Below are 26,396 nucleotides of genomic sequence, written 5' to 3' on the forward strand. Positions count from 1 at the left end.
AAAAATGGCAATACCTTTTGGGGACGGTGAGGTTCCTGGGGAGGTGGAGATGGGGATGGCAGACTTGTGGAAATTGCTGGTATAGTGTAGGGCCAGGAGATCATGTCAGTCTCCCTTTGCCATCTTGCACACAACACCCCACCCCCACCCCCAGAATAACCTGAGTAACCCGCCGACACCACCCTCGTCGCTGCCCCCCACCCCACCCCCATCGGTGCAGCAGAAGATGGTGAATGGCGTCACTCCATCTGAAGAGCTGGGGGAGCACCCCAAGGATGCCACCTCTGCCCGGGATACTGAAGGGACGCTGAGGGGTAAGTCAGGAACGGAGCGAGCTTCTCCTTCTCTGCTAGGTCTGGGTGGCTGGGGTCATGTGGTACAGTTGAAGATAGGAGTGGGCTGTGTGTTGCTCTGTGTGCATACACTCCAGGGTCCTTGAGATAAGAAGGGCCTCTTCAGGACTGATTTGTTGGAGGCGGTGGCTGGTTTCTGGAGTCTAGAGCAGAGGCAACAGGACAGGGAGCGTATTTATGAGGCTTTCACTTACAGGGAATAGCCCAGCTTCCTTACCCAGTGGGTACGAACTACAGTCAGATCTGGATTTGAATCCTGGCTCCTGCATCGATTTAGCTGTAGCCAAATTGATTGACTTGTGTGAGGCTCAGTTTTCTCACTACGGAATAAAAATAGTGCTCGCCTAATGGAGTCGCTAAAAGACTACAAACAAAGAAGGTACTTACAGAGTACCTCTTTAGAAAGGCTCAGTAAATATAGGTTGTCTGCCCTAAACTGGTAGGTGGGTGGATGGGTAGACAGTGGTCATGATAGCTAAGCTAGGTCTTATACTAGTTAGGCCTGAACCGTGTGGGAGAAAGCACCATGGGCTCTGGCCACCCTCAGCCTGACTTTTCTTCTCCCACCTACCCCTCAGATGCTTCAGAGGTGAAGAGTCTAGACCTGCTGGCCGCCTTGCCTACGCCCCCTCACAATCAGACCGAGGATGTCAGGTGCGGGCGGGACCAGAAATGGGGATGAGGAATTGGGGTGCGGGCAGGTCGCCTTATTTTTCCCTTGGACGGTGGCAGATTTCAAGCAGGGCTGTGACATCTACTAATCTCTAGATTTGGGAGGTGGCATCTGTAGGGCCTTAGCAATGGATGTCTGCTTTTGGCCCACAGGATGGAGAGTGACGAGGACAGCGATTCTCCTGACAGCATTGTGCCAGCTTCGTCCCCCGAGAGCATCCTGGGGGAGGAAGCCCCTCGTTTCCCTCAGCTGGGCTCAGGCCGGTGGGAGCAGGACGACCGGGCTCTCTCCCCCGTCATCCCCATCATTCCTCGGGCCAGCATCCCAGGTAGAGGTTGCTCTGGGCATGGACCGGTCCTGGCCAGGCCGGGCTGCATTGTCAGAGGTTGGGGAGAGAGGCAGCAGGAGCTTACACAGGTCCCTCTTTCTCCTTCAGTCTTCCCAGACAGCAAACCTTATGGGGCCCTGGACCTGGAGGCCCCTGGGAAGCTGCCTGCCACAACTTGGGAGAAGGGCAAAGGAAGCGAGGTGTCAGTCATGCTGACAGTTTCTGCCGCTGCTGCCAAGGTATGTTCCTGGGGGTGCCTCGGAGGCCAAGGGGATGCTGGTCAGTGGGCAGTCCCGGGAGCTTCTCTGGATAAATACAATCATTTAAAACTATGTATTGAGGACCTACTGTGTATGAAAGCCTGAGCTGGACTGTGGGATTAGGAAAAATGTAGCACAGGGGGTCCCTGCCCTCAAGGGGCTCACAGTTCAGTGGTAAAGACACAAGTCAACAAATAGGAGAGTGTGTATAATGCGACGAGTGCTACAAAACGGCGTGTCCCCAGTCACACTGGGTGGAATTCTGGTTTTTTGAAAATGTTATCAGGGTTTTGTGGTCAAAGGAAACTGGAAATCCCAGTTAAAATAGCAAAACAGGTTTCTTTATTACAAGACTCTTCAGATCCTTTACTTTGCTAATGTGTATTGTGAATTTCCAGGTAGTGGATGTAGTGTGTGTCATTTCCCAAACCCAGCAGACACAGGTCTCTTTCTGCGGAGCTCCCGTTAGTACCCACAGCGGTTAGGGAGAGGCTGCCCATAAAGGAAACGTATGAGAAGAGCTGGATGGCACAGGGGCAAGACTGATGGCACATGGCCACCTGGGGAGTTGCCTTCTGAGTGTCCTTGTCCCTACCAAGCTGGTGGTAGTTCTCACTCCACGCACTCTGCTGACACGGCTGTCCCATCCCCTTTCCTGCCCTGGCAGAACCTGAATGGTGTGATGGTGGCAGTGGCAGAGCTACTAAGCATGAAGATCCCCAACTCCTATGAGGTGCTGTTCCCAGAGAGCCCTGCCCGGGCAGGCATTGAGCCTAAGAAGGGGGAAGCTGAGGGCCCTGGTGAGTTTGGCAGGAAAACTCCTTGGGACCTGCAGGGAATGATTCTGGTGGGAGGCTCTGACCCCTTCCTTCCTGCAGGTGGGAAAGAAAAGGGTCTGGGAGGCAAGAGCCCAGAAGCTGGCCCTGATTGGCTGAAGCAGTTTGATGCTGTGTTGCCCGGCTATACCCTCAAGAGCCAGTTAGACATCTTGAGCCTCCTCAAACAGGTGGGTCTGTTGACGGGAAAGGGGTGGGTGTCTGGCTAGGACCGAGAAGGCACAGGGCTTTTGGGCGAGTGGAATCTGGGTGGGAGGAGAGAGGTGACTGGTTCAGCGAGGAGCTGGCACTAATGGTACAGGGTGTCTTCCCATATAGGAGAGCCCTGCCCCAGAGCCACCCACCCAGCACAGCTACACCTACAACGTCTCCAACCTGGACGTGCGGCAGCTCTCGGCCCCGCCTCCTGAAGCACCCTCCCCACCCCCGTCCCCTTTGGCGCCCTCGCCTGCCAGCCCCCCTGCTGAACCCTTGGCTGAACTTCCAGCTGAGCCCTCAGCTGAGCCGCCGGTCCCCTCGCCTCTGCCACTTGCCTCATCCCCTGAATCAGCCCGGCCCAAGCCCCGAGCCCGGCCTTCTGAGGAAGGCGAAGATTCCCGGCCCCCTCGCCTCAAGAAGTGGAAGGGGGTGCGCTGGAAGCGTCTCCGGCTGCTGCTGACCATCCAGAAGGGTGGTGTGCGGCAGGAGGACGAGCGGGAAGTGGCGGAGTTCATGGAGCAGCTTGGCACAGCCCTGCGACCTGACAAGGTGCCTCGAGACATGCGGCGCTGCTGCTTCTGTCATGAGGAGGGGGATGGGGCCACGGATGGGCCCGCTCGCCTGCTGAACCTGGACCTGGACTTGTGGGTGCACCTCAACTGTGCCCTGTGGTCCACAGAGGTATATGAGACCCAGGGTGGGGCACTGATGAACGTGGAGGTTGCCCTGCACCGAGGACTGCTCACCAAGTGCTCCCTGTGCCAGCGCACTGGTGCCACCAGCAGCTGCAATCGCATGCGTTGCCCCAACGTCTACCATTTTGCCTGCGCCATCCGCGCCAAGTGCATGTTCTTCAAGGACAAGACCATGCTGTGTCCGATGCATAAGATCAAGGGGCCCTGCGAGCAGGAGCTGAGCTCTTTTGCTGTCTTCCGGCGGGTCTACATTGAGCGAGATGAGGTGAAGCAAATCGCCAGCATCATCCAGCGGGGGGAGCGGCTGCACATGTTCCGTGTAGGGGGCCTTGTGTTCCACGCCATCGGACAGCTGCTGCCCCACCAGATGGCCGACTTCCACAGTGCCACCGCCCTCTATCCCGTGGGCTACGAGGCCACACGCATCTACTGGAGCCTCCGTACTAACAACCGCCGCTGCTGCTACCGCTGCTCCATCGGCGAGAACAACGGGCGGCCGGAGTTTGTGATCAAAGTCATGGAGCAGGGCCTGGAGGACCTGGTCTTCACTGACGCCTCTCCCCAGGGTGAGCACGGGGCCCTTGAAGTGGTAATACGGAATTGGGCAAGTGTCTCCCAGCGTCCCCTTTACGGTGTTGAGAAGACACCTGCAGGCTCCTCATGAGTGATCTTTCTCCCCCACTTAGGGCAGGCAGAGGTCTCTTGAAGGTCTCCAGAGAAAGTGTTTTGACCGCTCAGTCACCTTGAATTCCCTTGTGATAGAGGGTATTTTGCTTGTCTGACTACACGTATGTCAGCTCCTTCTCCTAACTCAGTGGATCTAAAGGATACAGTTCTGAGACTCCGCCTTCCAGCTCACCCAATCTGATTCTAGCCTTGAGTTCCTTATGGTTGCTCTTCGCTGGATAAGATCTTGATCTTAGTTTCAGTGTTACTGATAAAAGTAACAGTAAGAGTTACATTGTAGTGAGCATGTGCTGTGTGCCATAAACTAAGCTGAGTGATTTATACAGGTTATTTTGTTCACACAAAACCCTGCAAGCCGAGTACTCTTATTATGCCAAGTTTTACACATAGAGAAACTGAGTAGCGGAGAGATTTAAGTATTTGCCTTAAGGTCCCACAGCCAGTATTAGAACTTGAACCCAAGTCTTCTCAACTCCAAAACATGCCTGTGCTGGGTATCCTGGGCCCTGGGTTCATGTTTCTGTGTCACAAGGCTCTCGGATGCCCCTCCAGGGTGGGAAGCCTCCTGGCTTGTTGAGGGAGACTGAGATTGGGAGGCCAAGAGGGGCTCCTGAAGAACCACACACCCTCCTGACAGCAAGGTGGGCAGGCTACAGAAAACAAACGTAGCTTCAGGTGGAGGTTAGGGCTGAGGTCAGTGAGCAGAAGTTGCCTCTGAGGGCTGCTCTCTTTCCTTGCCTCTCAGCTGTGTGGAATCGCATCATTGAGCCTGTGGCTGCCATGAGGAAAGAGGCTGACATGCTGCGGCTCTTCCCCGAGTACCTGAAAGGCGAGGAGCTCTTTGGGCTGACAGTGCACGCCGTGCTGCGCATAGCTGAATCAGTAAGGAAGGGGCCAGGGGTGGGGGCAGGTGGGCGTGGGGAAGGTTGGTTCTGCCCCAGAAGTGCTCGGGCTAAAGTGAGCATGACCTGTGCCCACAGCTGCCTGGAGTGGAAAGCTGTCAAAATTATTTATTCCGCTATGGACGCCACCCCCTGATGGAGCTGCCACTCATGATCAACCCCACTGGTTGTGCTCGATCAGAGCCTAAAATCCTCACACACTACAAACGGTGAGCTTGTGGGGGGTTGGTAGGGACCCTCTGGCCAATTACAAGTGTTTGGGGTTACAGATCAGAGTTCCCTTGGAGAGACTGGGGGTTCACTCTAGGCCTCCTGATTAGAGGGTGCGCAGGTATCACTAGGGTATCCATTTCCTCCCCGAGCCTGCTCAGGTATTCTGGGTTGACCTGCAGTCTAGACATAGACTTATCTTGGGCACCCTGGGAATGGCCGTTGGGGAGGTTCTGGGTAGACAGTGGTGAAATCATATGAAATGTATAAACGACTCAGTCACCACCTTCCTTTCCTGTTTTGCTTCCAGGGGGCCTGTGATTCTCCCAAACCTCAGACAGACGCCCCCTGAGTGCTAGGTTCGCCTTCCCTTCCCCAGACTGAGTTGGTGTCAAAAATAAATAATTAGGAATATAATAGGAAAAATAATAAAACCTTACATTTGTATAGCACTTTATACTTTTTTTTTCAAAGCGTTTTCACATCCATTATCTCATTTGATCCTCACAACAACCTTATGAGGTAGGTAGGGCAGGTGGTATGATCCCCATTTTACAGCTGAGAAAACTGAGACCCAGAAAGATTAAGTGACTAGACAAAGGTCACAGCTGGGACCAGAGCCTTATCTCTTGACTTGTGGTCCACTGTTCTTGCTGTGTACCGCAGTAGGCTGACCTTGGTCCCTGGGTAGAGGGAGGCAAAATCCACGCGAGGAGGGCTTTCTTGAAGGCCTTCGGTTGCTCCTCAGGCTGTCGTAGAGCGTCAAACTCTACCCCAGCCAGCCCTGGTCCTTGATGCTCTACAACAGTGGTTTTCAAACTGTGTGTGTTCCAGAAAGCCCTGGAACACATAAACTGAGTAGGCAGAACTTGGCCCTCTCCATGCATAACTCCCCCTTCCCCAAATTGGATTCAACCAGAAGAGTTCCTTTTCCATCTAGTTTATGTATGGGAGTTCCGGTAATGTTTTGTTAAAGAAAAAAACAAAAAGATTTCTTCTGTATAAAAAAAGAACCAGTTTGAAAACCACTGCTCTGGGATGGGCAAGAATTTGGCTGGTGCCCTAGGGTGGTGAAAAGGCATCCTCCTAGGCAGCAGTCATTCCCCTGCACTGAGCCATCTGCACAGAGCCCAATGTTACATCAGAGAAGAGGACAGTCTAAAGAAAGGAAAGGATACTACCTTTTGGCTATGAATTCAGAGCCAATTTTAATTAAAATCCAGCCCAATGTGGTAGACATGGCCCCCATTTTCAGAGCTTCCAGTATGAGCAGGAAGTAGGACTCAGATATTTGAACAAATGATGAGCTTAAATTCCAGGCCTGGGCTGCTTGGGGAAGACCTCCCAGAGGTCTTGAGCATGGCCTTGAGTCTGGTTTGGCAGGAGGGTGGTAGAAGGTGGGGAGATGGGAGAGCGGGCTCAGTGTAGGGGAATCAGTGCCCCTTCCCTTCCTCCATGCCCCACCCCACCCCCCATCCTGGGCTTTCTTTGCCACCCAGGCTGTTGGAAGGGTCCCCATAGCTAGTTGCTGCCTCACCAAAGCCAAGACTCAGATGCCTCTACTCCATTCCCGAGGCAGCACATGCCCCTAACCGGAGCGTTGCACATCCCAGGGAGGAAGCGGGTGGCGTGTGCCTGGTCTGGGGGAGAGCTGTCTTGTCATGGACTATATCACCTCCCAGGCCCCACACTCTGAACAGCACCAGCATGTCCAAGGCATATCAGAGCACCTTCACAGGCGAGACCAACACCCCGTACAGCAAACAGTTTGTGCACTCGAAGTCATCTCAGTACCGGCGGCTCCGCACTGAGTGGAAGAACAATGTATATCTGGCTCGCTCCCGTATCCAGGGCCTGGGGCTCTATGCGGCCAAGGACCTAGAAAAGCACACAATGGTCATTGAGTACATTGGCACCATCATTCGCAATGAGGTGGCCAACCGGCGGGAGAAAATCTATGAGGAGCAGGTATGGGCTGGCAGAGGGGCCATCATGGTGCGTGGTCCACACTTAGCCAAGGGGCAAGGGGCAGGATTGGGGCCAGAGGAGCAGGTGGAAAGCTGTGGGAAGAGGAGGGGAGAGGCAGGAGAATGGAAGAATAGGAAATGAAGATAAGCCCACTGCCCAAGTCCACTCCTTGATCTCGCCACCGCCGCTGCCAGTCTCTGATATTCTTGCCCCTTCCTCTGCAACCTCTGCCTTTCTAGAATCGAGGCATCTACATGTTTCGAATAAACAACGAACATGTCATTGATGCTACGTTGACCGGAGGCCCTGCCAGGTGAGAGAGGGATGAGTAAGAAGGTATTTAAGAGTCCCCTGGGGTGGCATTCTGGGGGTGGGCCAACAGGGAACCAGAACCATCCAACCCAGTTGCTCGGCGTTTCTGACTTTGTCCCACTGCCTAGGTACATTAACCATTCCTGTGCCCCTAACTGTGTGGCAGAAGTTGTGACATTTGACAAGGAGGACAAAATCATCATCATCTCCAGCCGGCGAATCCCCAAAGGAGAGGAGGTAAGAGGAAGCATCCCTCAGTGAGTGACAAAGCAGCTCCCTCTTCTCTGCCATTTGCCGCAAGTCAAAATCCAAGGCCACTGCCCTCCCCCACTTCCTCTGGGGGACTGGCATTGATTCTGCCCTCTTCTCTTTCCAGCTGACATATGACTATCAGTTTGATTTTGAGGACGATCAGCACAAGATCCCCTGCCACTGTGGAGCCTGGAATTGTCGGAAATGGATGAACTAAGAAGCTTTGAGGCTACCAGGCAGGGGAGTCCCCCACCCCAACCTCTTCCCTGAAAGGGATGAGGGGGAAGAGAGGTAGCAGCCAGAGCCAGGACCCAGGGCTGGGGCTGCCGGCTGACCGGAGCCCCTGGAGCAGGAGGCTGGGGCAGAGGGCCCTAGGCCACGCCCACCCTGGGCACCAGGGATGACCCTCTTCCCCGCCACTGGCCCCCAGGCTGGCATCTCTGCCCCCAGCTCCAGGAGGGGTCAGACAGAAGCAGCCATTGGGCATCTCAGGTTTGAGGGGGATATGGGCTGGGAACTACCCAGAAGCATCTGGGAGGCAGCAGGGAGGGGGGAGGAGGATGTGTGGCCGGGCCTCACAGCCCTGCTGCTCCCACCGACCTCTCTGGCCCAACTCGAGGCTGCAAAGAGACTTGACTAAGCTTGACAATCCCAAAGGCCGGGTCCCACACCTGGCCCTGCCTGCCGGGTCCTGCCCCCACCCTCACCCCCATCCCCTTCCCTCTCAATCTGTCTCTGTCTCCCTCTTCTCCTCTGTGTTTCTGTCTCTCTATGGGTTGTGTTTCCTTGTTTTCCACTCTGACAAATGCAACATGAACGGGAAAGAGGCGCCCCGCTGCCCAGGAGGGCAAGCCGGGCAAGCCGGGCAAGGAGACCCCGCACCCACACCTACCTCATTTAAGTGTTGGATTTTTTGCTGTTTTGAAATGTGAGACCCTCTCCAAGCCCCCTACTGCCCCAACCCTCTCCCCCACCTCACTGCCCTCTTCTGAGTGGGTGGAAGGGGGGTAGGAGGAAGAAGAAAAAACAACAACAAAAAATCCATCTTTGTTTTTAATTACGGGCATGGGATGGTGGTTGAGACTAATGATGATGAAGATTGGGGATGACTGGCCCCTAGTTGCTCTAGGACTTCCTTCTCCATCTGGACATGGGGGCAGGAGGGGTGTGCTAAACTTAGGACCAGGATATCTCCCTCCGGTTTTCCCAACCCCATCATGAGCCCATTTGCCCTCCAGCCCCTGGATAGGGTGGGTGGGTGGTAGGGTGAGGGCTATCCCTGAGTGGCATGCCCATACCCAGTGAGGCAGGGTGTGGCCCGGAGCTCCCACTTTCCCTCCGTCACCAAACTGCTGCTGGTCTGGTGGGAAGGGGTGGTGATGTGGGGCTGGGGGAGCTTAGTGTCAGCGCGGGGAGGGTGGGGGGTATTTATCTATTTATACATGGGATTGTACATAGTCTTGTGGGGCATGGGGGAGCCGGCTGGAGGTGAGAACCCTCCCCTCTCCCCCCACCCCCGGGGAGAGCAAATGTAAAACTACTAATTTTTGTGCTTTATATATTCTATATAAATATATCTATTTTCTTTTTACAAAACCAGTTTATAAATGGTAGGGGGGCGTGGGGCGGACACATGGAGCTCCCCTTGTGGGGGAGCCCCCTCCATTACCCAACCTACCGCCCTTTTCCTCACCCCCTCCTCCCCACCCCCTGGCTGTGACTGCTGTAAGGGGGGGGTATAGAGGCTGGGCGATTCCCACCCCCTTTTGTATAGTTGGACTATGTTATAACGCACAAAAGTGAGCTGGCCCCAGGGGGAGCCAGAGGGTAATGGGTTCCCCTGCCTCCTCCCTTGTCCTTCCCCTTTCTGCCCAAGCTTGTGCTGCAGTTGAACCTCTTCCTGGGGGTAGGGTTAGGTCAGGGGGTGGGTGAGGCCCCAGACCCCTCTCTGGTAGGGAGCCATGGGGATGAAGATGAAGCTTATATGCAGTTCTCTCCTAGGGGCTGTGGGCAAAGGGCATTTTGTAATTAATATTTTCAAGAATCAAATGTCTGGAGTGTAGGGGTGGGCTTGGTGGTGGTGTATGGGCGGGCCTGCTGGAGGGGGAGCACGGTTGCTGTTGTGATTTTAGGTTTGTTTTTGTTTGTTTTCGAATTTGGGGGGTTGCGGATTGATGGGGGTAGGGAGATTTTTTTTTTTTTAAGCTGCTTCCTCAACTGTTTCAAGCTGCAAATGTTTAAGAGAATAACATCCCCTCACCCCCACGGAAACCACTGTAGTTAAATCAGACAGTGGGGAGACTGGGCTGCTGCCCCCAAAGCCATTGGATGTTCCTTTTCCAAGAGCAAAGAAGGTCTAGGCTACAGGGAGGGGGAGATTGGCTCCTGCGAGTCAGGCTCTGGTTGGGGCTTGGGCCCTGGGATTGGGAAAAGGGGATGGGGCAGACTTTGTAAGCATATGCTAGGTATCTGATAGTCCTGTAGAATTTAGTGAAGAAACCTTATACAGTTTTTAATTTTTATATAAACTAACTCAGACCCAAGCTACAAGGTTGGAATTTTGGTTGTTGGTTTTTTTTTTTTTTTTTTTTTTTAAAGTACCCCGCCTGTATAATTGCATCAGAATTCCCTCTCCCCCGCCCCGCCCTTCCCTGTGCCCCATGTTTGTATTTTGGGTTGGTTTACACTTGCACATATTCAATTTTCAGTTTTTCCCCTTTACGGTCTTCTCCCCTCACCTCCAGGACCCTCCCTCCCCCTTTTTAAAAAATAAACCTCTGACAAGTGTGAATCCCGTGAAGACTTTATTTTGTGTTGTGTGTATCCTGTACAGCAAGGTTGGTCCTTCGTAACAACGGATGAAATGATTCCCTTTTTTAAAGCGCCCTCTCTCCCTCCACCCCCAGCGCCCCTGTCCTTGGCATGTTTTGTATCAGCGATCATTCTGAACTGTACATAATTTATGTTGCAAGAGGCAAAGGGCAAGTTTTGGATTTTGCTTCTTCCAAGTTTGTTTTTAAACGACAAATAAAAAAAGAACATTTTAAATACAAGCGGCTCCGTCCCGTCACCCTCGCCGTCGGTGGGATCTGTGAGGTGCGGGAGGACTGGGGGGAGGGCGGTTTCGGAGTCCAGGCCACGCCGGAAGGGTCAGCTCCTGGCCTTCCGCCCTTGGCTTGCGTCAGTCCTGACGTAGGCGGAAGTGGCGTCGCGGTACCGGACGTGGGGCGGGACCTTCCCCGCCTCCCTCCCCGGGCAAGCTTCCTAAAGCGAACGAACCCAGCCGGCGTCTGTCGCGATGGAAGCGGTGAGGAGCGCGGGAGGGCTGCGGGAGGGCGCCGTGGAGCTTGAGACCCCCCCGTCAGGGGACGGGGAGGCCGGGGCCGGCTCTGGTGCCCAGTAACCGAGAAGCAGGGTGTCAGTCCTATCCCGTGACCCTGCTCCTCCGCTCCTTCGCTGAGTGCATCTCCTAGGACTGGGCCGCGCCCGTGCCTGCCTTCGGTCCGTGGTACTTTTAGCCCGAGCGGGCAGTGACTCCTAGCTCCCTCCTTGGAACCTACGCACGCCTTGGCGATATCGGGCCTCCTTTCCTTTTAGCGCCTCGGGCCCTTCGGAGGTTTGCCTGAGAGAGAAGGGTTGTGAGCCAGCTTTCCTGGGTGAAGCAGGGGGTTCCGAGGGACCCCCGCTTGCAGGTAGCACCTGGTCCCCAGTTGTGTGAGTGTGATTCATGCAGTCCTTGGCAGGAGGGACGTCTGAAAGACTTTTATACTGCATTGAGGTGTCCAGCGAGGTAACATACCCTTAATGAGACTGAAAAGTGGGGTTTCCCCGAAGGAGGGACCCTTTCAGTGTTAGAGGCCACTGTGTCCCTGATCTAGTTTAGGTCACGCCCTGCTCTGCGATTCTGAGCAGGTGTGTTGGCGTAGCTCCTTCTTGGCAGGCACGCACTGATGGATTGTGGCAGGTCCCTGTCATCCTCCCAGAGTTGCTGCAGGTTGCCTACTACCTGTTTGGACCCATCCTCACTCTCAGGAGCCTTTGTCTAGTACTCTGGAACCCTGCCCATTCACTTCCCTCCATGTATCCTTTGTCAGGCAGAGTAACTCTAACTACCTTGGTTTTTATCATCTGCTACTGTAGTTGTGTGAGGGCTGCAGGTTCACCTTTCTTTGGATCAGTTACACGCCCAGGGTCATTCCCTTACTGTACCCTTTGTTTGCCTGCGGAGAGGTCATGTCCCTAAGGTTATAAAGAAGAAACCAGACCAAAGTGGTAAAATGATTTGCAGCTGGTCACCCAGGCAAGGGAGTAAGTTCTTACAGATTAAGAGAATTTTGAACAAGAATGAAAGTTCTGATTCCATTAAATTCAAAATAACATTATTTTTTACTTACTTATAAATATATTATGGTTTACAAAGCATTTTAATATAGGTTTTCTGATTTAGCCCTCATACTTTATGTACTGGATTAGGTTTTTGGAATAGAAATAGTTTTGAAAAGAAAAAAAAAAAGGGAGTTCCCTGGCAGTCCAGTGGTTAGGACTCAGCCTTTTCACTGCCAGGTCTGGGTTTGATCCCTGGTGGGGGGACTAAGATACCGCAGGCCACGTGTCTTGGCCAATAAATAAATAAATTAATTGAATAAAATAAAGAAAAAGGAAAACTCCTGCTTTGAAAATGCTTAGCCTAACTGGAGTGGGGGTGAGGGCAAGTCAGTGACAGCTGTTATTTAAGGTAGACTGTAATAAATGCTAGCATCAAGATGCAGAAAAAGGACCGTGGCAGCATAGAGGAGGGAGAAATTGCTGTCAGCCCACGAGAGGGCATTGCAGGTTGAGAGAACAGTGTGAGCAAGGGCATAGAAACTGGGGCATGTAGAGATTAATTGGGGTGAGCCAGTGGCTTGATGTTGCCGGAGCTTTGGATTTTGGTCACAGTTGGAGAAATGACTGGAAAATGGAAAAGTAGGCTGGGGTCAGGTTGAAGATATTGCATGCCACATTAAGTTTGAACTTTGTTTTGTAATAAGAGGACCCATGGAAGATTCATGAGCAAGGTAGTGAGTGTACTTTAGGAATATTCCTAACGGCTTTCTGTAAATGGATGAAGCTGCTTCAGAAAGTAGTGAGTTCTTGGTTGCTGGAGTTGAAAGTCCCTTCCAAACCTGAGATGCTTGGTGAGAGAACTTGGTGACAGCATGAAAGACAAATTGAAGAGGAAATAGACTTCCTCTTCTCTAAACTGGCAGGGAGACCAGCTCAGAGAATGCTATAGAAGTGGGATGTAAAAGGCTAAGTTAAAGCTGTGAAAGTGGAAAGGAGAGAGATGGCTTTGAGGCATTTCTAACATAGCAGCTTAGCTGATAGATGTTAAGGATGAGTTTAGGTCATGCCCTGCTCTGTCATTCTAAGCAGACATGTTGGCATAGCTTGTTCTTGGAGGAATCAAGACCACAGTTCTAGGCATCAGGGAAGACAGCAGTGCAAAAACAAAGGTGGGACCCACAGTAAGAATAATAGGATTGGAGGGACAGATGCTGTTCTGTTTTGTATTGAAGCATTTGAGGAGTCTCTGTGACATCTGTGGTGGTGCAGCAAACAACTGAAAATGTGGATCAGGAGTTTGGAAGAAATTGTGAGTCTGTGTGTCAGATCTAGGGTGTGTCTCTGAAAAAGTATTTTGCACAAGTCCCCTATGTTATTAAATGTAGAGAGAGTGGACATAATTATCCCACTCTTGTGTGGAGAAACAGGCAGAAAGATAAAGTCATATTCAATTGTGTCTGACTCTCTTATGTAGGTATCTGTGTCTCTGTTTAGCTGTATGTCTCTCTTCTCTCTCTGTAACTTAATCTTAGGTCTCTCTGTTCATATCAGTGTGTATCATTATCAATTTGAGAGTTAAAAAACAAAACAGTTGCGAGTTATATGCAAACCCCCATGCTACGTGGTATGAGGGAGTGATACAAAGAACTATATGATAGTTCCAGGCTTCCAGGAATTTACAGTCTGTTTGGATAGATAACGAACAAAATAACTGTAGCACAGTGCAGTAAATAGCTATCATACGCTGGGTACAATAATTTCTACAGAAGTAGCTGTTTCTGTGTCTCTGTATAGATCTTTGTAAGACTGCTTTACTGCTAAACAGACCTCTTTCCCACTTAGAAGTGATGAGGCTGTTGTTCCGACAGTTTTGCCAAAATGCCGGGCCATGCTGATAGCCTTATGCTGCCCGGACAGAAGAGAGGGAGATTATCCCCTGCCCACACCCTGGCCCATTAGAGGAGGGAAGTTTAGGGCTGTCCTGCCAACTCGACCCTGTTTACCAGCCAACCTCCCAGCTTCAAGCCAAGGCCTTTAACTTCATGTCACTACAGCAGCTGTGGAGGTAAAGTATGACTTTAAGTTAGTTTGGGGATATTACCCAGACAGAGCAAAATAGAGGCAAAACTGTTGATTCCAGCCGACAAAAATTATCATGATCTCTCCTGGGTTCCTAGATAACAATGAAATTTCCAAATGTTCCCACTTGAGGGAGCACAGAGATGGTTCTGAAGGTTTCTCTATATTCAAAGCACTTTCTAATCTCAGACTGTCATGAACAAGGAAACTTGGAAAACCAGCACCCTCTGGGCTATAGCAGCCTTTGACTCACAAGGGTGCTGAGAGGACTCAGTTCCCTAGTTTCAGAACATTTATCCTTCTTATCTACCCCTCAGTCATTCAAACTTTGACTCTCTCTGGTAGTCAGCTGCTGGGATCCTCCCCAGATGTGGCCCCCTCTCATGGTAAGGGGTACGTCAGTGACTCAGGTGCCCACAACTATGCTTAGTGACTGTTTGGGGGAAAGCAGTATTGTCTCTCTGGCTTCCCTATTTTTATAAAATAGGTCTGTGAGAGTGTTGTGGGGCCAACCTTAAGCTCATATTTTCTAGTCTCAGCTTTTAAGACCTAATGTTTCATTAGGCAAGGTAGTATATAAGGGCATGAGCTTTGGAACAGCACAGATCTGTATTCAAATCCCCATTCCACCCTTTGCCAGCCATGCGACCTTGGGCAGGTTGCTTAATATTTCTTGAACCTAAGTTTCCTAATCTGTGAAAATAAGGCTAATAATAGTATTCACCTCAGGGTTATTATAAAGATTAAATGAGATAATATTTCTGAAAGACAAGGAAGTCATTAGTTAACCAGCCCTTTCCCTAATGTTGCTAGGCTCAAATGGATGGAGCCTAAGATAGGCTGAATCTTTGTTCCTCTGTCTCTCCAGGTCACTTCTTCAGATAACTACTCAGCTCTGGAAAATGAGCATCCTCAAGGTAAGTTTACTGAAGAAAGGAAACTGGTATGAGAACCAGTTTCATACCAGTAGCCCAATCCTAATTTGTCTTCAGCAGTGCTTTTGAATTTCTCCCGGAGTCTTCCCTGGGAAGATCAAAGCTGGGCCAGATAATGTGCCAAACCACATAAATCAGGAACAGTGATTTGGCAAGATCACCTAGGAATAAATCTTGGGCAGGGTGAGGATGATTAATATCCTCAGTTGGCATACCACCTGAGAGAAACTTTTGAGGTACAGGGAAAACTTCCATAGGCAACTCTGGGCTGGCTAACCATGGTTTAGAAGTCCCTGGTAGGGACTTCCCTGGTGCTCCAGTGAGTAAGACTCTGTGCTTCCAATGCAGGGGGTGCAGGTTCCATCCCTGGTTGGGGGACTAAGGTCCCACGTGCCGTGCGGCCAAAAAAGAAAGAAAGAAAGAAAGAATAGTGAATGAATAAATGACTTGATACTGCAAAAAAAATAAATAAATAAAAAGTCCCTGGTATGTTCTGAGTAGCCCAGAAACAAAGCCACTAGGATTTCATCATACAGTGATCTCACTAAAACCACTGAGTATACACAAGAAATTATAGAAGGGACTTGAAACCCTTAGAACTAATCTAGAAATAGAGGCACTAAACCCTAAAATTCAGGGCACAGGAGAAGGCAATTCCAGCACCTGCCCAAATACTTGGTTAGAATGGAATGGTTCAACCCTAGGTCATCTAGAAAGAAGCAAAATTTATAGGCATCTCTGGTAAAGAATTTTGCCCAGGAACACTCCTAGTCTTCCTAGGACATGTTTATTGGCATTAGGAGTACACACTTTCTCAGAGGATTGAAATATGGGATGAGATCCTAGGACATATTATTAAAGGTCCGTGAGTTCTCCACAAGAATTTTTTAAATGTTCTGTTTTCATGTTGTTGGTATCCAAAAAAGTTAATATAGTCATATTTTGAATTACCTAGATGATTCTTCATAATTGAGTACTGCCCCATGATATCAGTGCTCATTTTGTGTTTCTGAGTGCATTCACATTAGCACCAACTGAGGCAGGGGTAAGACACTCAAATTGCCTCCATGGATCAAGCAGTGACGTGAGCTGCGTATGACTACAATAACCTGTAGATCTCGTTGCATCTAAAAGGAGGCAGCAACTATCCAGGTCTGGTCAATTGCTACTATTTGAGAATTCACAACCTACTTTTGTAAGATCTTCTGATTATGAAAAGAAATTGAGAGTTTGGATTTTTATGTAAATCTCCAGATTTGTTTAAATTGGGCAACTGATTTAAATTATTTTAAAAATCCTGGGAAAACCAAGTCAAATATGTTTGTAGGCCTGTAGCCTGGAATGGTGGTATTTAACTGTCAGTGTAGCATGTCTTAAACTGGTGTCAAAAGACATGGGAGTCTTCTTGGGAGTCTGTGAGTTTTCAAATTTGAGGAACAATGGTGGCCTTCCAGTTAAAGATGGTGGATTGAATACATGCATCTACTTTCGCTCCTTCACAAAAAGCCACTAAAACCATGAAGGAATTTTTTTTAAAAGGTACAAAACCATCAGAATAGGGAGAACAAGAGAGGAGATAATAGCAATGAATTTTTGGAAGCTGGAAAGCAGACAGAAGTGTGGTAAGTGACTTAGCAGACCTGAGAAAACTGAATTATAAACTAGCAGTGAGGAAGGCCCCAAAGCATTGAAGGTCTAAGAAGCAGTCAGATCCCAAGACTCCCTCCCCCACTGAGTGCAGCTGGGAAACTCCCATCCCAACTTTGGCAAAGACTGGAGGTATGGAAAGGGGCGCCGGCCCAGTTGAAGGCAGAGGTACTGCGCTGAAAACAGGAGCATGAAGTGAACCATACTGGATGCTGAGACCCCAGCCCTTTTCCCCCATTCGGTTTTCAGAGTGCTAATAGAAAAGACTTCATCGTCCAAGCACAAAATTGCATGAATAATCCTTCTCTTCAGAATCCCATTGAGGGGAAAGCCCTATAAATGTAAGTACTGAGTGTTCCCCATCTAAATGGTTCACCGTCAACAAGGTTCATTTACAGACATAGAGCTTGTAATCAGCTCTAAAGACTCCACTCTTGGGCTTCCCTGGTGGCGCAGTGGTTGAGAGTCCGCCTGCTGATGCAGGGGACACGGGTGCGTGCCCCGGTCCGGGAAGATCCCACATGCCGCGGAGTGGCTGGGCCCATGAGCCATGGCCGCTGAACCTGCGCATCTGGAGCCTGTGCTCCGCAACGGGAGAGGCCACAACAGTGAGAGGCCCGCGTACCGCAAAAAAAAAAAAAAAAAAAGACTCCACTCTTAAAATATGGTTTGAATCCTCCTTTAAACCAAGGATTACCAGACATCTAAAGAAACCCTGTAACTTGAAAAAAGTGATCCAAACTGCCCCCCACAAATGGAAAAAAACAAACAGGAAAAAAAGCAACAGAAGGGAAAAGTCAATGCATAGAGAAGAGAACTTTAAAAATTAATGTTAATGGACTTCCCTGGTGGCACAGTGATTAAGAATCTGCGTGCCAGTGCAGGGGACACGGGTTCGATCCCTGGTCCGGGAAGATCCCACATGCTGCAGAGCAGATAAGCCCGTGCGCCACAACTATTGAGCCTGCGCTCTAGAGCCTGTGAGCCACAACTACTGAGCTGGCGTGCCACAACTACTGAAGTCCGCGTGTCTAGAGTCCATGCTTCGCAACAAGAGAAGCCACTACAATGAGAAGCCTGCGCACCGTAATGAAGAGTAGCCCTTGCTCACCACGACTAGAGAAAGCCCGCATGCAGCAACAAAGACCCAGTGCAGCCAAAAGTAAATAAATAAATTTATTAAAAATAAATAAAAAAAATTAACATTAATGCATACTCAGATGAAGAATATTTCCACCATGAAACAAGTATAGGAAGTAATTTTTTTAAGAAAAGCAGTTTTCAGAAAACAAAAAAGGAGCTCTTGGAAATTAAAAATACAATAGCAAAAATTTTAGACTAAGTAGGAGGTGTGGAAAATCAAGTTGAAGAAATCTCTCATAAAGCAGAATTAGAAATCAAAGAAGTGGACTCACAGACATAGAAAACAAACTTATGGTTACCAAAGGAGAAAGGAGGGGGATAAATTAGGAGTATGGGATTAACAGATATAAACTACTATATATAAAATAAACAACAGAGTTCTACTGTATAGCACAAGGAACTGTATTCAATATCTTGTAATAAACTATAAAGGAAAAGAAAAAATCAAAGAAGAGGAAAGTAGGAGAGAAAAGATACAGTAGTTAGTACTTCCTTATCCTCGGGGTATACATTGCAGGACTCCCAGTGGATACCTGAAACAGCAGATACTATGAAACCCTGTATATATTATGTTTTTGTCCTATACATACATACATACCTATGAAAGTTTAATTTACAAATTAGGCACAGTAAGAGATTAACAACAGTAACTAATAATAAAATAGAACAGTTATAACATATATTAAGAGTTATGTGAATGGGGTTGGTCGGTCTGTCTGCCTCTGAATATCTTATTGTACAAATTTAATGCCTTTTCCATCTTGACTAAGCCCTTATCACACACTGACCCCACAACTTTTGCAGTTGGAGGTGCGACAGCAAAACTAGCATGAATTCCTTTTTCATTCTTCACAGTTTCACAGATAGAAGATTCATCCTTTTTTTTTATCAGTGAATTGTGTTTATGCTGATTCTTTTTTTTTTTTTAACATTTTATCTTTATTTATTTATTTTTGGCTGCGTTGGGTCTTCGTTGCTGCACGCAGGCTTTCTCTAGTTGCGGCGAGCGGGGGCTACTCTTCGTTGCAGTATGCGGGCTTCTCATTGCGGTGGCTTGTCTTGGTGCTGAGCACAGGCTCTAGGCGTGCGGGCTTCAGTAGTTGTGGTACATGGGCTTGGCAGTTGTGGCTCACAGGCTGTAGAGCGCAGGCTCAGTAGTTGTGGCACACCGACTTAGTTGCTCTGTGGCATGCGGGATCTTCCCAGACCAGGGATTGAACCCATGTCCCTGCCTTGGCAGGCGGATTCTTAACCACTGCGCCACCAGGGAAGTCCAGAAGGTTCATTTTTATCATAGATCTCAGCATATGATTTTTTTTCTTTCCCTTATTAAGTCAAGAACTTTCATCTTTTCACTTATAGGAAGCACTTTGGGGCTTCAGTTTTATATATCCGAATTGCCAGCATCACTATTCTTGTGCTCTGTGGCCATTATTAAGTAAAATAAAGGTTACTTGAACACAAACACTGTGATACAGCGACAATCTGATAACTGAGATGGCTACTAAGTGACTAACGGGCGGGATATGCTGGACAAAGGGACGATTGACGCCCAGGGCTGGAACTGAGCTTAATGGCAAGAGATTTCATCATGTTGCTCAGAATGCCGTGCAATTTAAAACTTATGAATTGTTTATTTCTGGAATTTCCCATTTAATATTCAGACTAGGGTTGACCACGGGTAACTGAGACTGTGGAAAGTGAAACCTTGGATAAGGGGGGGACTACTGTATTTTAAAAACAATAACAACAACAACAAAAACAAACCTTAAAGGATCAGTTTTTGGAAGTCCAATATCTAAATAATAGGAGTTACAGAAAGAGAAAAATGACAACACAGAGGGAAGGAAACAATCAAGGAAGCAATTCAAGAACATTTCCTGGAACTGAAGAACATTAGTTTTCATGTTGAAAGGACTCATTGAATATTCAGCACAATGGGTGAAACTGTCCCACCCAAAGCACAATCATCATGAGATTTCAGAACACTGGGAACAAAGAGAAGATCCTGAGTTTCCAAAGAGAAAAAAACAAGTCACACACAAGGAATCAGAATTGCCTGGGACTCCAGACTCTCAACAGCACCAGAAGCTGGAAGGCAATGAAGCAGTGCCTTCAATATTCTGCAGGAAAATAAATTCCAACCTAGAATTCTATATCCAGCCAAATTATAATTCAAAGATGAGGGTAAAATAAAGATATCTGCAGGCTACAAGGTCTCAAAAAATTTACTTCCCATGCACCCTTTCTCAGGAAGCTACTGGAAGATGTGCTCCACCAAAACAAGGGAGTAATCAAAAAAGATGAAAACATGGGATACAGGACACAGGAGTGCCAGTACAGGAGAGACGTGAAAGGGCTGGCTCCCCTGGATGGTGATGAAGGAAGATCTAAGGATGACAGCAGTGCACACCAGGCACACCAGCCCAGATCTGAGCAGGTCAGAAGGCTCCAGAGAGACTTCTTTGGGTAGTTTAAATTGTTAGACTATCTCATGCTTCTGAACTTCTTGAAAGGAGATTTAAACAATTGGTAAAGAGTTTGGGGATTGAATTAGTTATAAGTATTATGCATAGAGAACTAAGCAAACAAAAAGACAAGACAGTTATTAACTCCAAGGAAAACAAAAAGTTGTGAAAGAAAAAAAAAATCAGACTTTACTACTTGACTTAGCTCTGAATAATGAATATTTAGTCAAAATTATTTAAATACTGATGTAACCAACCGTACAGTTTAACTTCTGGGAGAACGGAGTGATGGGAGGTGCATGTTTATAATGGGGTCCTGGTAGTAAAGAGAATTGAAAATTCTCATCTTCCTTGCATGATAATAGATAATGCCTCTCATCTTCCTTGCATGATAATAGTTAATGCCTAAAAGTGAACAAAAAAGGTAGCAATATAAGCATGTTATTTATAGATATAGAAATAAGTACCAAAATACTCAGCTAAAAGAGGTCTCATCTCTGGGGAGGGGTCGTACAGGGAGGTGGGTGCTAGGGACTGCAGTTTTTCTTAACAAAATTTGTAGAAGTATTTGACTCTTCAAACTGTGTACCTGTATAACTTTGGTAAAAAATTAAAAACAAACAACTGGCATAGGATTTAAGAGCGTGAACTTTGGAATCAGGTAGATCCGTGTTTGAGTCTTTCTTGTTACTAATGGTATGACCTTGAGCAGTTTTTTTTTTTTTTTGCTGCTTTCCACCTGTTTTCTCAGCTGAAAAATGAGGGCAATATTTATTTGCCTTGCAGATTAGATGGTGTAATATTTTTAAGTACACATAGCATACTATGTAGCACATTTGGACTATTATTTTGAGGCTTGCTTCTCCAGTTGAGAGCAAGCAGTTAAAATCAGGGGAATGGAAAGGTAAACCCAGCCAGGGTCTCTCATTTGTCTAGAGTAGGTGGGATGATTTCTGATTCACACGGTCATCCCAAGATGGACTCTCAGGTTGTTTTGGGCCAGGTTGATTGAGCACTGGGCTTTAACTTAGTGTTGTTCTGAAATGGCCCAACTTGGACCATGACTTTCTCATCTGTGGGTCTTAGAAGAATTTTAAGAAGTTTACTTGGATTTTAAGAAGCTTAATTACATCTTAATTGAGAAAAGAGAACAAGTGAAAATGTGCTAAATATATGAAAAGGAAAATGAGTTAAGGATGAGAAAAAAAGCTTTTAGCCTAGAATAGGTTAGTGAAAGTATTACAGACTTTCTGTTTTAGTCAGCCATCTTTTGGCTAAGGAGCCAATAGATTATATAGTTCTACCTGGGGGTGGGGTTGGATGAAATGGTTTTGAAGGGGTTTATCCAGGTTTTGTGGGAACAATAGGAACAAAACAGAATAGGGGGCCTTATAAAATCATGCTGTAAATATTTGAGCAACTACAATACTTTTATTTTCTGCCTCTTTTGATTGTGAGTTGTTGCATGGAAGGAAGCTACTAACTTTCCCACCCTATGCAGAGACTCCAGAATCCAACAATAGCGTGTATACTTCCTTCATGAAGTCTCATCGCTGCTATGACCTGATTCCCACAAGCTCAAAATTGGTTGTATTTGATACTTCCCTTCAGGTAGGTGAAATCCTCTTTTCCCTTCCCCCTTCCTTGGAGCCTCTGGTTCAATACCTCTCATCCTACCTCATCCCAAGGCTAATACCCTTGTCCTTCTATGGGGTTGGGCTCATGTTTTCCCCAGCATACCCAATTCCTATTCTGTTAAAATCCTGCCCCCTGGGAATTTTCCTTTGTGACTGTTGCTCTTTCACTACAGGTGAAGAAAGCTTTCTTTGCTTTGGTGACTAATGGTGTCCGAGCTGCGCCTTTGTGGGATAGTAAGAAGCAAAGTTTTGTGGGTAAGCAGAAGTTGTTGGAACACAGTTTTACTGGCATCTTGTGCTGGGCAGGGAGAGAAGCTTTGAGCAGTGCTGAGGGCTCTTATCTTGGCCTCTAGGCATGCTGACCATCACTGATTTCATCAATATTCTGCACCGCTACTATAAATCAGCCCTGGTAAGGAGCCTTCGCTCAATGACCAAAACCACTTTCCCTGCCCAGAGTCCCTCATTCTCATTTCCTTTCTTCCAAACAAACTACAAGGGGTTAGTGAAGCAGGGAGATCAAGTCTCAAGTTCTGTTGCTTCTGCTTTCAGGTTCAGATCTATGAGCTAGAAGAACACAAGATAGAAACTTGGAGAGGTATGTAGAGAACTGGGGGTTGTAAAAGGATAAAGGGATGGAAAGTTTCCTGGGAAACAGTTTTTCATGGTGGTATTTTGTGAACCTCCCTTTTCCCTTCAGAGGTATACCTACAGGACTCCTTTAAACCACTTGTCTGCATTTCTCCTAATGCCAGGTGAGTTCCAGCTAACCATTTGTCCAGAGGGGAAAGAACCTTGCCATCATCATAGCTAAGGCCGTAGATACCCAAAGATCCAAGGGCAGAAGAGAGGCAAGACACTACACTACACTACACACACACACACACACACACACACACACACACACACACACACACACACACACACACACACACACACACACACACACACACATTTATTTAGGTCTAGTCTGAACACTGCTCCTCTCCCCCAACCACCTGTTTATAAACAAACTCTAAGGAGCTATTTAACCACCCTCAGGCCCAGCACTGTGGAACTTATCATTATCCCCTACCTTCCCACAGCTTGTTTGATGCTGTCTCTTCATTAATTCGAAACAAGATCCACAGGCTGCCAGTTATTGACCCGGAATCAGGCAACACCTTGTACATCCTTACCCACAAGCGCATCCTCAAATTCCTCAAGTTGTTTGTAAGTGCTCCTCGGCCAAGTTTTTACTTCTTACATACTTGTCGGAGGGGTATCCAAAGGTGGTTTGAGGGGCCTTGAAAAAAATCAAGATGATGGTTATTTCCTCAGATCACTGAGTTCCCCAAGCCAGAGTTCATGTCTAAGTCTCTGGAAGAGCTACAGATTGGCACCTATGCTAACATTGCTATGGTCCGCACTACTACCCCCGTCTACGTGGCTCTGGGCATCTTTGTACAGCACCGAGTCTCAGCCCTGCCAGTGGTGGATGAGAAAGGTGAGAGATTGGGCAAAAGGAGAGGGAGGGCTCCAGGGAAGCCAGGGAGGCTGTGGGAAAATCTGCTGTCCCCTCAGCTCAGCCCGGAGGGTGATTCTATAGGCAGGGGGAGCCTTGGATGCCAGAACCTCCTTGCTGAGCTGCCTCTGTCCCCCTAGGGCGTGTGGTGGACATCTACTCCAAGTTTGATGTTATCGTGAGTGATTGTGGAGGTGCTGGGAGGCAGGGAAAGGGGTGGGGTGTTGGATGTGGAGAGGGAGAAGAAGAGAGTCTCTTCTGGGACCTGAGGGTTTTAGAAGCTTCCAAGCTTTCAAATCCTGTTTGAAAAGGAATTGAATGAGCTGGGTATGGCTTGTGGGCATGGCTGACAGCTACCCTAAATCACTCTGGTGAGGTTGGGTGGGCTCGGAGTTTGCGGGCCGGCTCCCTTGCTTCCCTGCATGAATGTTTCTCTCTCTCCCCAGAATCTGGCAGCAGAGAAGACCTACAACAACCTAGATGTGTCAGTGACCAAAGCCCTGCAACATCGATCGCATCACTTTGAGGGTGTCCTCAAGTGCTACCTGCATGAGACTCTGGAAACCATCATCAACAGGCTGGTAGAAGCAGAGGTAGGGGAGCCAGCAACCCAAAAGGTGCTGGGGGTAGCAGCTTCGGTTTGGCATGGAGGGTAGGGGCTGAAGGGCTCACCTTAACTGAGGCTGGCACTAAACATCCCTTTCTCCCTTCCTTATTGCTCTGTGCAGGTTCACCGACTTGTAGTGGTGGATGAGAATGATGTGGTCAAGGGAATTGTATCACTGTCTGACATCTTGCAGGCCCTGGTGCTCACAGGCGGAGAGAAGCCCTGAGCCGGGGGAAGGGGTCATGCAGCACCAGGGGTTATGCCCCACTCACTGCCTGCCCAAAGCTCTGGGAACCAGAGACGAGAACTTTAGAGAATTGGGACTCTGTTCCCTGCCCGGGAGCTCCCTACCCTTCTACATGGGAGTGAGGGAAGGTGTGGGGGAGGAAGGAGAATGGATTTTTAGCTGTCCTTATCCTCACCCTTGAGGAAATCTTTCAGCCTGGTCCCTGCCCACTTAGACATAGCCCCCTTTCTGTGCTTCTCAGGCAAATTCTGATCTCTGAGAGATCCCCAGACCTCACCCAGCCTTTGCCTCTATCTCTGTCCCTGACTCCACCCTAAGATAATGGACACAACAAAACTCTTCATAAAGATATTTTTATTCATCCTGTTTCATGCTGTATGGAGGAGGCTGAGTCCATTTAATGGCATTTCTTCCCATAATGGGAGTGGGGAGGATCATGGGGAGGAGGGCCTTTGGGTTCCTGTGCTGTATGCATATGAAGGGAGATGAGACTCAGGTGGAGGGGGAGGGCAGAGCGGTTAGCTGAGGTTATTGCTTTTTGTGGCAAACCTAATTAAAATGACAGGAGCCTCTTCATGGTATTTCAGTGTTTGATTTTTGTAGTTGATAGACACTACTACTCCAGCCTTCCTACTTCATATGGCTTCTCCAGCTCATCATTAATAACAACAATAATAGCACACACACATATATATAAAGCTGTGTGCCAGGCACCATTCTCAGTGCTTTACATATATTACTTCAACTAATCCTCAGAACAATAGTAGATACTATTTCAGTTTTACAGATTTTTTTTTTCTTTTAACTGAGGCACAGAGAGGCTAAGTAACTAGCCTAGGGCCACACCATTAATAAAATGTAGAGCTAGGATTTGAGCCAAAATAGTCTTGCTTTAGAGCTCATGCACTTCACCACTACACTAGATTTACTGCCTTTCTAATTCACTCTTCATAACTGTTCCCTGCAGTCTCCTTACCACCTCACTTTCTCCTCTGCCTGGACCATAGCTGGCACCCAAGGAAAATCCCATCACAGACTGAGGATCTCCTTTAGGTAGGCAGAGAGACCTGCCACTCTCAACTTTTCTTAGAGAAGGTGGGACTCTTTGGATTTTGCTGAGCTGGCACTGTCTTTGAACTCACAAATCCCTTTCTTCCAAGGTAGATATGAGCTGGAGAGTGGGGGGTGGGGAGCAGCAGGATTATGGTCACCCCATCAGACCCTTTCCCTGTGCTGAAACCATGTGGACCAAAACAGTAGTCAGCACCGAGCACTGTAAGGACTGCTAGATTGTTGGCTATGAACCAAATTCTGGGTACCATCTCACCACTGCCTTACAGGTATGATAACCATTTCCTATCCAAGATTTGAAAGAACTTCAGAGTAACTCCTGTGTGTATCCCTACCCACACTGTGCCTAAGAACTCGGATGAACCCAGCCATACCATACTTGTTCCTCCAAACCAGGCTTCTTGATGGAACACAGAGAAGCATCAGGGCACTGGTCAGAGGTCAGCTTTCAGTGCTGCATCATGGCTTTGGAGAAGCCCCTGCTTCTGCATTCATCCCTTCACAGCTCTCATAGCACATTCCCAGCCTTGAGGGAGGGAGGCTTCCAAGTTATTAGAATTAGGGTATGTTTGTGTGGGGGTGGGTGAATGGTGGAAAGGACAGATGTCTCCTTATGTCACATTCCATTGTGTCTAGGGAGGAGGCAAGGACTTTTAAAGCCTTAGGGCTCTGTTGGGACCTGGGTGGAAGGAAGCACCTTCAAGCAAAGAGACATCGGTGCACCTGGTAGGTGTAAAGTGGGGTCGACTGGATGGGATAGGGGATGTTTGGGTTCACTCTAAAGGTCCATGTTAGGGAGCAGGAGGCCTGGGTTTTGTTTCTCTGGTTCTCAGTAAGTCAGTCTTTGTCCTAAAACAACCCTCCTGGCTCATCACCTTAAAAGGAAGGGTCTGTGCCTAAGGGCTGCATATACTTTGGTGGAAAACAAATGGGGATCTGCGTCTCCCGTTGCCCCCTAAAAACCTAACCAGTCAGTCTCAGAGTCTGAGGATGGAGAAGAAAGAAAGACAAGGGACAAAATTTGGGAGCCTCAAAGCCTTCTATTCTTACCTGTTCCT

The 26,396-nt window shown here is 48.3% G+C and overlaps 2 protein-coding genes across 3 annotated transcripts in view; both read left to right on the forward strand.

Annotated features, from left to right (window-relative positions):
• Positions 1–8,979, forward strand: part of KMT2D (lysine methyltransferase 2D) — a 37,759-nt gene extending 28,780 nt beyond the window's left edge. The window contains exons 43-56 of the mRNA XM_079937510.1: positions 155–314; positions 932–1,007; positions 1,179–1,354; positions 1,463–1,593; positions 2,282–2,414; positions 2,493–2,620; positions 2,769–3,909; positions 4,776–4,912; positions 5,011–5,141; positions 5,617–5,664; positions 6,825–7,110; positions 7,350–7,423; positions 7,551–7,659; positions 7,799–8,979. Of these exons, the coding sequence (XP_079793636.1) occupies positions 155–314; positions 932–1,007; positions 1,179–1,354; positions 1,463–1,593; positions 2,282–2,414; positions 2,493–2,620; positions 2,769–3,909; positions 4,776–4,912; positions 5,011–5,141; positions 5,617–5,664; positions 6,825–7,110; positions 7,350–7,423; positions 7,551–7,659; positions 7,799–7,891 (2,823 nt within the window). The 3' untranslated portion in view covers positions 7,892–8,979. The remainder of the gene's footprint in view (positions 1–154; positions 315–931; positions 1,008–1,178; positions 1,355–1,462; positions 1,594–2,281; positions 2,415–2,492; positions 2,621–2,768; positions 3,910–4,775; positions 4,913–5,010; positions 5,142–5,616; positions 5,665–6,824; positions 7,111–7,349; positions 7,424–7,550; positions 7,660–7,798) is intronic.
• Positions 8,980–10,883: 1,904 nt separating this feature from the next.
• PRKAG1 (protein kinase AMP-activated non-catalytic subunit gamma 1) lies at positions 10,884–24,841 on the forward strand. Of its 2 annotated transcripts, XM_079937306.1 has the most exons (13): positions 10,884–10,981; positions 14,948–14,996; positions 20,058–20,244; positions 21,774–21,883; positions 22,083–22,164; positions 22,263–22,321; positions 22,462–22,507; positions 22,610–22,664; positions 22,995–23,121; positions 23,230–23,395; positions 23,554–23,591; positions 23,860–24,006; positions 24,142–24,841. In XM_079937306.1, the coding sequence occupies exons 4-13, from the start codon at positions 21,812–21,814 to the stop codon at positions 24,244–24,246; spliced, it is 897 nt and encodes a 298-aa protein (XP_079793432.1). In that variant the 5' UTR covers positions 10,884–10,981; positions 14,948–14,996; positions 20,058–20,244; positions 21,774–21,811; the 3' UTR covers positions 24,247–24,841. The 2 variants fall into 2 exon arrangements, with proteins under 2 accessions (XP_079793432.1, XP_079793431.1); XM_079937305.1 differs by lacking the exon at positions 20,058–20,244 and having other exon boundaries at positions 10,885–10,981.
• The last annotated feature ends 1,555 nt before the right edge of the window (positions 24,842–26,396 follow it).

The sequence above is a fragment of the Stenella coeruleoalba genome (assembly GCF_951394435.1).
Source record: "Stenella coeruleoalba genome assembly, chromosome: 11".
Lineage (NCBI taxonomy): Eukaryota > Metazoa > Chordata > Mammalia > Artiodactyla > Delphinidae > Stenella > Stenella coeruleoalba.